Source organism: Glycine soja, chromosome 9, assembly GCF_004193775.1.
Source record: "Glycine soja cultivar W05 chromosome 9, ASM419377v2, whole genome shotgun sequence".
NCBI lineage: Eukaryota > Viridiplantae > Streptophyta > Magnoliopsida > Fabales > Fabaceae > Glycine > Glycine soja.
This window is the reverse complement of record NC_041010.1, coordinates 17870619-17879498: the sequence shown is the minus strand read 5'-3', so window position 1 is coordinate 17879498 and position 8880 is coordinate 17870619. Positions and strand designations below refer to the sequence as shown.

The 8880-nt window shown below is 38.1% G+C and overlaps 1 protein-coding gene across 1 annotated transcript; it reads left to right on the top strand.

The window, feature by feature from the left end:
- The first annotated feature begins 7738 nt into the window (after positions 1-7738).
- On the top strand, positions 7739-8189 carry LOC114368230 (DEAD-box ATP-dependent RNA helicase 28-like). The gene is made up of 2 exons (XM_028325556.1): positions 7739-7927; positions 8037-8189. The coding sequence occupies exons 1-2, from the start codon at positions 7778-7780 to the stop codon at positions 8187-8189; spliced, it is 303 nt and encodes a 100-aa protein (XP_028181357.1). The 5' UTR covers positions 7739-7777.
- Positions 8190-8880: the final 691 nt, after the last annotated feature.

Genomic DNA, 8880 nt, shown 5'->3' with positions numbered 1-8880 from the left:
ATCCTATCAAGGATATTCCCATGGTTGAAAAGGGAATGGAAGGTAAGGTACATCACCGACCCTATCAAATGGACAAAGCCCATTGGGCCAAAAGGGAGCAAGGTGTTTATTTAACCCAACCCGGCCCATTGCTCCTATGAAATCGTTGAAATTGCAACATCAGCAACGACTACTATACTACCAGAAAAAGAAGAACCCTTCTAAAAACCTGCGGCAAAAAGAAGCAACAATGTCGCCGAGCTTCGTCTTTGACCCTCCTAGCGTTGAAGAAATCGAACACGAAGAACACAAAGAAGAAGAAGAATCAGTAGGAGAACCACAGTCAGAATCAGAGTCAGAGGAACACACTCGCAGGAGCACAACCTCGGTCGACGAGAAAATCTCAAAAGCACTCAAACAACGTTCCACGCCTCTCGTTGCTGAGCTTGACCACAGCTTCGAGTCCGAACCTGATGAACAAGTAATTATTGGGTTTTTGTTTTTTTTTTTCGTGCATTCGTATACCCTTTTGGGTTTTTACTCATACACGATAGAATTTTTTTTATTTGTTGGGATTGTTGGGGAGCGTTATAGTAGAAGTTCTTCTCTTTATTTAGCATAGAGAAAGCGTTTATTTGATTCAAATGTTGTGTTTTTGTTAGTTCTATGTAGTTAGGTTTGTTTAGGGAGATCAGAGAAGGGCTCTTGGGTTTGTTCCAGAGATTTTTTTTTGAGTTAAATAGAAAGTGTTTTTTTTTATTATAAAAGTTTGCATATTTGTTTATTGGGTATGTTTAGGAAGATTATAAGGAGTGCTTATTTGTTTTAGAGGAGTGATAGTAACACACTTTATACATGCCCTTTTTGGTTATTAGATCATGAGTGGGGGGTCATTAAAGGAGTGAGGCGTATTTAATTTTGTGTTTTCCAATAAATTTGAGCTTATAATTGTGTGTTTAAAAGAGTGTGTTGCTAACATTTCGATGTTTCAGGATTTGCATTATGATTCATGATAGGAAATAGTGTTTATTTGTTTCAAAAATTGATTTTGTTCTCTTTTTTAATTGGAGGAAGAAGATGAAGAAGAGGGTAATGATGGTGACAGCAAATCCTTTTTTGCTTCTTCTAATGGAACCTCTTTCCATGTTGATTCCTTCTTGCAGTTCAATTTGTCTCGCCCTTTGCTCCGGGCTTGTGAGGCCTTCGGGTATTCTAAACCAACACCAATTCAGGTTTTTATTTTCATCTTTGTTTATTTTTTATTTTAATTTTAATTCTCAGCATTATTGGTTGTGTAGTTCAATGCTATTTAGGACACATTACCTTCAATAATTGACTTAGCTTTATCTTTTGAATCTTAGCATTACCGAAATTGCTTATGTTATATTATCCCGTGTAGGACACTTTGTCCTGACAATTTTACTTTTTTTTTGGGATTTTGAATTTTGATAACAGGCAGCTTGTATTCCATTGGCATTGAGTGGTCGTGATATATGTGGTAGTGCCATTACCGGGTCAGGGAAGGTAATCTCTTTGTTACTTTCTTTGGGTGTTTGTTAATGTTGAATATCTTTTGGGGTTTCTAAATTAGATTTGTATGCATCATTACTAAATATTTTTTCCTTGTTTTAGAAGTCAGCAGACATAGACTAGACTAGGTTGTCACATAGACTAGGCTAGGCTGTCTTTTCCCCCTTTCTCTCTCTTATGCTTTGTGCTCTATAAATTGTAAGCTGAAACATGAATATCAAGAGTCATGTGAGTGAAATTTCCTTACACTTAAATTCAAGTTGGCATCAGAGCGGGTTCCGGCCATCACCGTCGCCGCCGCCACCGTCCGTTGCCTCCGGCCACCGTCCGCCGCCTCCGGCCGCCGGAATCTCGCCGGATTTTTTTTTTTTGTCAAAATGGCTACTTCTGGTCCTGTTTTTTCATTTTCTGGAACCCCAACCATTGCAACTACCAAGCTCAACTGGAAAAATTATTTGTCGTGGTCTGCTTCAGTTGAGTTGTGGTTTCTTGGTCAAGGGTACCATGACCACCTAGAGAAAAACGTCAATGTTGTTCCAAACGACAAGAAACCTGAATGGGAGAAGGTAGATTATCAACTATGTGTTGTTCTTTGGCAATCGGTCGAGTCAGATGTTTTGGAAATTCTCAGATCTTTTAAAACATGTCATCTTTTTTGGAAGAAGGCCCAAGAGATCTTCGCCAACGATATTCAAAGCCTATTTGATGCGACAGTGAAAGTTACAGCTCTCAAGCAATCTAACCATGACATGATTGCACATACGGGTAAAGCTCGGGCAGCAGTAGAAGAGCTGAGAAGGTTTCTTGTGGCTGATTCGTTGGAAGAGGTGAATAGGAAACTGGACAAGTTCTACATGGTCCTTATCTTGAGGAGTCTACACTTAGATTTTGATCATGTACGTGATCAGGTCCTAGTTGGAGATCAAGTCCCATCGATGGATTCTCTCATTACTAGGCTTCTCCGTGTACCTCATGCGTTGAAGGATGAAAATCTCACTGATGCTGTGGAAACATCAGCCATGGTGGCACCTCGTGGGAGAGGGGGAGGCCGTAACAGTAGAGGATGCCGCAATGGAAGAAGTGGACGTCCGCAATGAACATATTGTAAGAGGATGGGCCACACTCAAGAAAATTGTTACTCTTTGCATGGCTTCCCTGACAAAGTGGCACAGGTATCCAAGTCATAAAAATCTGAGTCTAAGTTTTCTGATGAGGAATACCAAGAGTATTTGAAGCTCAAGTCCGAGAAATCCAGCAATCAAGCATCATCTTCATCAGTACCATGTTTCTCAACAGCATGTGTTTCTCAATCAATCGGAAGTCCTAGCCCTTGGATACTTGACTCAGGTGCCTCTGATCATATCTCTGGTAACAAGTCCTCATTTTCATCTATTTTCTTTCCAAAGATTCCTCACTTTGTTACTGTAGCCAATGGGTCCAAAGTTGCGTCTCAAGGAAGTGGTCAAGTATCATTATCTCCTTCATTGAAATTAAATTCTGTATTATTTGTTCCTCAGTGTCCATATAATCTAATCTCATTAAGTCAATTGACTCGCTCATTAAATTGTTCAGTAACCTTTACCGCTAATTCCTTTGTTATTCAGGAACATGGGACGGGTCGACTGATTGGAGAAGGACGTGAATCACGAGGACTGTATTATTTAGAATCCAACTCTCCGATATCCTGTTTTGCATCCTCAAAACCCAAACTTTTGCATGATCGTCTGGGTCACCCAAGTTTATCCAAGCTAAAAATAATGGTTCCTAGTCTTAAAAACCTTCAAGTCTTAGACTGTGAGTCTTGTCAACTAGGAAAACATGTTAGGTCATCATTTCCTCAAACTGTACAAAGATGTGATTCGGCTTTTTCTACCATTCATTCTGATATTTGGGGACCAAGTCGTGTTACATCTTTTGGTTTTCGATATTTTGTAACCTTCATTGATGAATTCTCCATATGTACTTGGGTTTATTTAATGAAAGATAGATCTGAACTTTTGCCCATATTTAAGTCATTTTGCAATGAGATTGAAAATCAATTTGGAAAAACAATCAAGATTTTCAGAAGTGATAATGCAAAAGAATATTTCTCTCATGATCTTTCCTCTTTTTTATCCTCAAAAGGTATCCTACACCAGTCCACATGTCCTCATACACCTCAACAAAATGGCATAGCTGAAAGGAAAAATCGTCACCTTCTTGAAACTGCTCGTTCCCTAATGTTAAATTCTAATGTTCCTACACATCACTGGGGAGACGCAGTGCTTACTGCGTGCTTCTTAATTAATAAGATGCCTTCTTCTTCTCTTGAAAACCAAATTCCTCACTCAATTATCTTTCCTCATGACCCATTGTTTCATGTCTCTCCTAGAGTGTTTGGTTGTACTTGTTTTGTCCATGATCTTTCCCCTGGTTTAGACAAACTTTCAGCTAAGTCAGTAAAATGTGTCTTTTTGGGTTATTCTTGTCTTCAAAAGGGTTACAAATGCTACTCTCCAATCACAAGACGATATTATATGTCTGCAGATGTAACCTTCTTTGAAGACACACCTTTCTTTTCATCCTCTATAGATCATTCTTCTTCTCTCCAGGAAGTACTGCCAATTCCTTGTCCTCTAGGTAACTCCGACCAAAATGTCAATGAAGTCTCATCTTCTCTACCAAATTCAATTGAAGTTGTCTCTCCACCATTGCTTACATATCATCACAGGACACAGCCAGCTGATTCTACAGTACCTGAAGCCTCCCCTCGTGATTCTCATCCTTCTCCAACTAGTCCTCCAACCATGGATCCTGCTTCCTCACCTGTCTCTCATCACTCTGAGTCAGCCTGGCCCATTGCCATCCGAAAAGGTACTCGATCCACTCGCAACCCTCATCCTATTTATAATTTTTTGAGTTACCATCGCTTGTCTCCTTCATATTCTTCCTTTGTTTTCTCTTTATCCTCACACCATGTTCCTTCTAATGTTCATGAGGCACTTAGTCATCCTGGATGGCGACAGGCTATGATTGATGAAATGCAGGCCCTTGAAAATAATGGTACTTGGGAACTTGTTCCTCTTCCACCTGGCAAGAAGACTGTGAGTTGTAGATGGGTCTATGCAGTTAAAGTTGGGCCTAATGGTGAGGTTGATCGGCTTAAGGCTCGATTGGTAGCTAAAGGCTATACTCAGATTTATGGCCTTGATTATTGTGACACCTTTTCTCCTATGGCTAAAATCACCACTGTTCGTTTGTTTCTTGCTATGGCAGTCATGCGTCATTGGCCTCTTCATCAGCTTGACATTAAGAATGCTTTCCTCCATGGTGATCTTGAGGAGGAGATTTATATGGAGCAACCTCCTGGGTTTGTTGCTCAGGGGGAGTATGGTCTTGTTTGTATGCTGCGTCGATCTCTCTATGGGTTGAAGCAATCCCCTCGGGCTTGGTTTGGTAAATTCAGTCATATTGTTCAACTTTTTGGGTTGAAACGAAGTGAGGCTGATCATTCTGTTTTTTATTGTCATTCATCCCCTGGGAAATGTGTTTATTTGATAGTATACGTTGATGATATAGTGATTACAGGGAATGATGCTACTAAGATTGTTCAGCTAAAGGAGCGCTTATTCAGTCATTTCCAAACCAAAGACCTGGGATATTTGAAGTACTTCCTTGGTATTGAGGTGGCTCAGTCAGGAGATGGTGTTGTGATCTCTCAGAGGAAGTATGCCCTTGACATTTTGGAGGAAACAGGCATGCAGAATTGTAGACCTGTTGATAGCCTTATGGATCCAAATCTGAAGCTCCTGGCAGATCAGAGTGAAATGTATCCTGATCCTGAGAGATATAGAAGACTTGTGGAAAAACTCATTTATCTCACCATTACAAGACCTGATATTTCCTTTGCTGTTGGAGTGGTAAGCCAATTTATGCAAAATCCTCGTGTTGATCATTGGAATGCTGTTATGCGTATTCTTAGATACATTAAGAGAGCTCCAGGACAAGGATTACTTTATGAAGACAAAGGTAATACACAAGTATCTGGGTATTGTGATGCAGATTGGGCTGGTTGTCCTATGGATAGGAGATCCACATCCGGATATTGTGTTTCCATTGGAGGGAATGCTATCTCTTAGAAGAGCAAGAAGCAAACTGTTGTTGCCCGATCCAGTGCAGAGGCTGAATATAGATCTATGGCCATGGCTACATGTGAACTTATGTGGATCAAACAACTACTTCAAGAATTGAGATTCTGTGAAGTTGGGCAGATGAAGTTATATTGTGATAACCAAGCCGCTCTCCATATTGCTTCAAATCCAGTCTTTCATGAGAGAACCAAACACATAGAAATTGATTGTCATTTCATTCGGGAGAAGCTATTGTCCAAAGAAATTATCACTGAGTTCATTAGCTCTAATGATCAGCCAGCAGATATTTTGACTAAGTCATTGCGAGGACCTAGGATTCAGTCTATTTGTTCCAAGCTTGGTGCATATGATCTATATGCTCCAGCTTGAGGGGGAGTGTTGAATATCTTTTGGGGTTTCTAAATTAGATTTGTATGCATCATTACTAAATATTTTTTTCTTGTTTTAGAAGTCAACAGACATAGACTAGACTAGGCTGTCACATAGACTAGGCTAGGCTGTCTTTTCCCCCTTTCTCTCTCTTATGCTTTGTACTCTATAAATTGTAAGCTGAAACATGAATATCAAGAGTCATGTGAGTGAAATTTCCTTACACTTAAATTCAAGTGTTAATTTGTGATGCCTTGCTTCTGTGGTTTGGTGCCTGAGTTTCTGTATGATGGTGTTTCTTTTAATCCCCTTTGTTCATATCCTGCTATTGTGTTTCCATGAAGACAGCTGCATTTGCACTACCTACTTTAGAGAGGTTGTTGTTCCGTCCAAAGCGCATGCGTGCAATAAGGGTCCTCATTCTTACTCCGACCAGAGAGTTGGCAGTCTAGTAAGTATTTTTATAATTGTTCTCATTTTTTCATCTGGATCATATTTATTATGTAAAAATATTGAAAATATTTAGTTGTGCTAGGAGGGCAAGTGGCCCATAGATACTGAAGTGCACTAAGAATGTTCTCTTCTTTTATTCAGCTGAGTATGTTGTGTGTGGTGTGCCTACTAGCATATATGGCTTTGCATCATGGCAATGATTGCATGCATGTTCTTCATTCCCACCTTTGCAAAGGCTTGAACTAATGTGCTTCATTGAGTATACATGGCTCAGTTCATGGTTGTGCATTGGATGCATCTAATTTTGCATTACTCAATACCTTAATTATTTATTTAAAATTATTGAAATAATTTTTTGTTGTAAATATAAGTACAAACTTGTCGATGCTCTAATTCAAATTATGCTTCATTTAAATCAATGCTATATGTATGTATATATAATTGTATTCATGTGAATACAAATTCTATCATACTTCCAGTGAAAGGTTGTAGATGTAAAATTTTGAAAGCACTCTTTCCATGATTCATGTAAATCGCTTTCCAAATACTTATTTCTAATTATTTTTGACAGAGTTCACAGTATGATAGAGAAGCTTGCTCAGTTTACTGATATAAGGTGTTGCCTGGTTGTTGGGGGTCTATCAACAAAGGTTTGATCACTGTTTCAATTTCATGATGACTTGTAATTATAAGATATGCTGATGGTTCAGAATAGAGTTATTTGCTTCTTGTGATGCTCTCAGTATGCAGTCAGCTGTTTGGGTTTTGTTTGTCCATTGGAAATATCCTCTTCCACCTTCCGTCTTTTATACATTTCCATCTACAATTCCAATAAATTTTGGGTCCTGTTACAATACATTTCCTGTCTGTTTGACACAATAATCAATCCTTCAGTTTCAAGAGATGCTTTTTCTTTCCTACTAGTATTAACTTAAATTTGACATATTTGAGCACTGTATATTATCTGATCTCTTTTTGTTGATGATATGTATTGCTGTAACAAAGCTTTTTGTAACAATGACCTTTCCTCATGGCTTATTAGATAGCGAGCCTTTTGAAGAAATATTTCAAAGTTCATTGGTGATTTCATAATATGTGGTTTCTCATTTTGACCAGATGTTATCTTACTGATAATACATATCACATGATTAGGTGGTTTTTTAATGGATGAGAGCATGCAATGTGGCTTTTACAGCTTTAAAAATTCCCACTATTATCTAGTTGATTGGTAACGCAGGTAATGCAGATTGCCTCCTTTAATATTCTTTAAAAATGGTGTTTTCTCATCCTAGGTGCAAGAGGCTGCTTTGAGAACAATGCCAGACATTGTTGTGGCTACTCCAGGACGCATGATAGACCATTTACGCAATGCTATGTCCGTGGATTTGGATGATCTTGCTGTTCTAATCCTTGATGAGGCAGATCGTCTATTGGAGCTTGGATTTAGTGCTGAAATTCAAGAACTTGTAAGCTTTAGTGCAAGAATCATTACAGTTAAATATGCAGTTTTTATAATTTATCCTGATTTTAGTATTTGATGAAAAAAATCTTAAACTGCTTTTTATTTTTTGACAGGTTCGCTTGTGTCCCAAAAAAAGGCAGACTATGTTGTTTTCAGCAACAATGACTGAGGAGGTTGATGAACTTATTAAACTTTCCCTGTCGAAGCCCTTGCGTCTTTCTGCTGACCCATCTACAAAACGGCCAGCAACCTTGACCGAGAATTAATTTCTTTACTATTTCACTTTCCCTTTATATTTTCTAATTTCATCACTCATTTCCATTGATATTAGCTGTATCTCATATGATAGCGATAAAATCACAAGTTGTTCTGAAAGAAAATTAAATAAGTAATGCTTTTTCAATGTTCTCCCTTGTTATGCAAAGCTTTTGAGGGAATGAACATAGAAACCAGAGCGGCTTTTTGAACTCTAAAAACAGATGAACAGATGAAGTGTGTGTTTCAGGTTTGTTTAGAGTATTTTACACATAAAAGATAATTATGCAAAACTATTATGTTACATTTTTTGAAGTTTGCTAGGTTTTAGCATCTAGTAAAATCCTTTGAGCTTTGTTAACACTGTTTTTCTTGTACAATTACTACAAGTCAGAATTTCATAGCAGATGCCTAAATCTACCCACAATTTATAATTAAATTCAAACAAAACCATATTACAATACAATCTACTGAGAAAGCATAGAGGAAAACACAACAACTCTTCAAAATATAGATTGAATTATCGATTCAAAATGCCACAAACCCCTCAACTACTTATAACCAAGGTAAGCCCCAAACTGCAATCATAATTAAAAATACTAAGAATTTAATCAAAACTTTCCTTTTCAAGACAAAAAAAGGGCAAATACAAATTATGGGTTGTTCTGCACTGCCATTTTTCAACTGACCCAAAATCAGCTC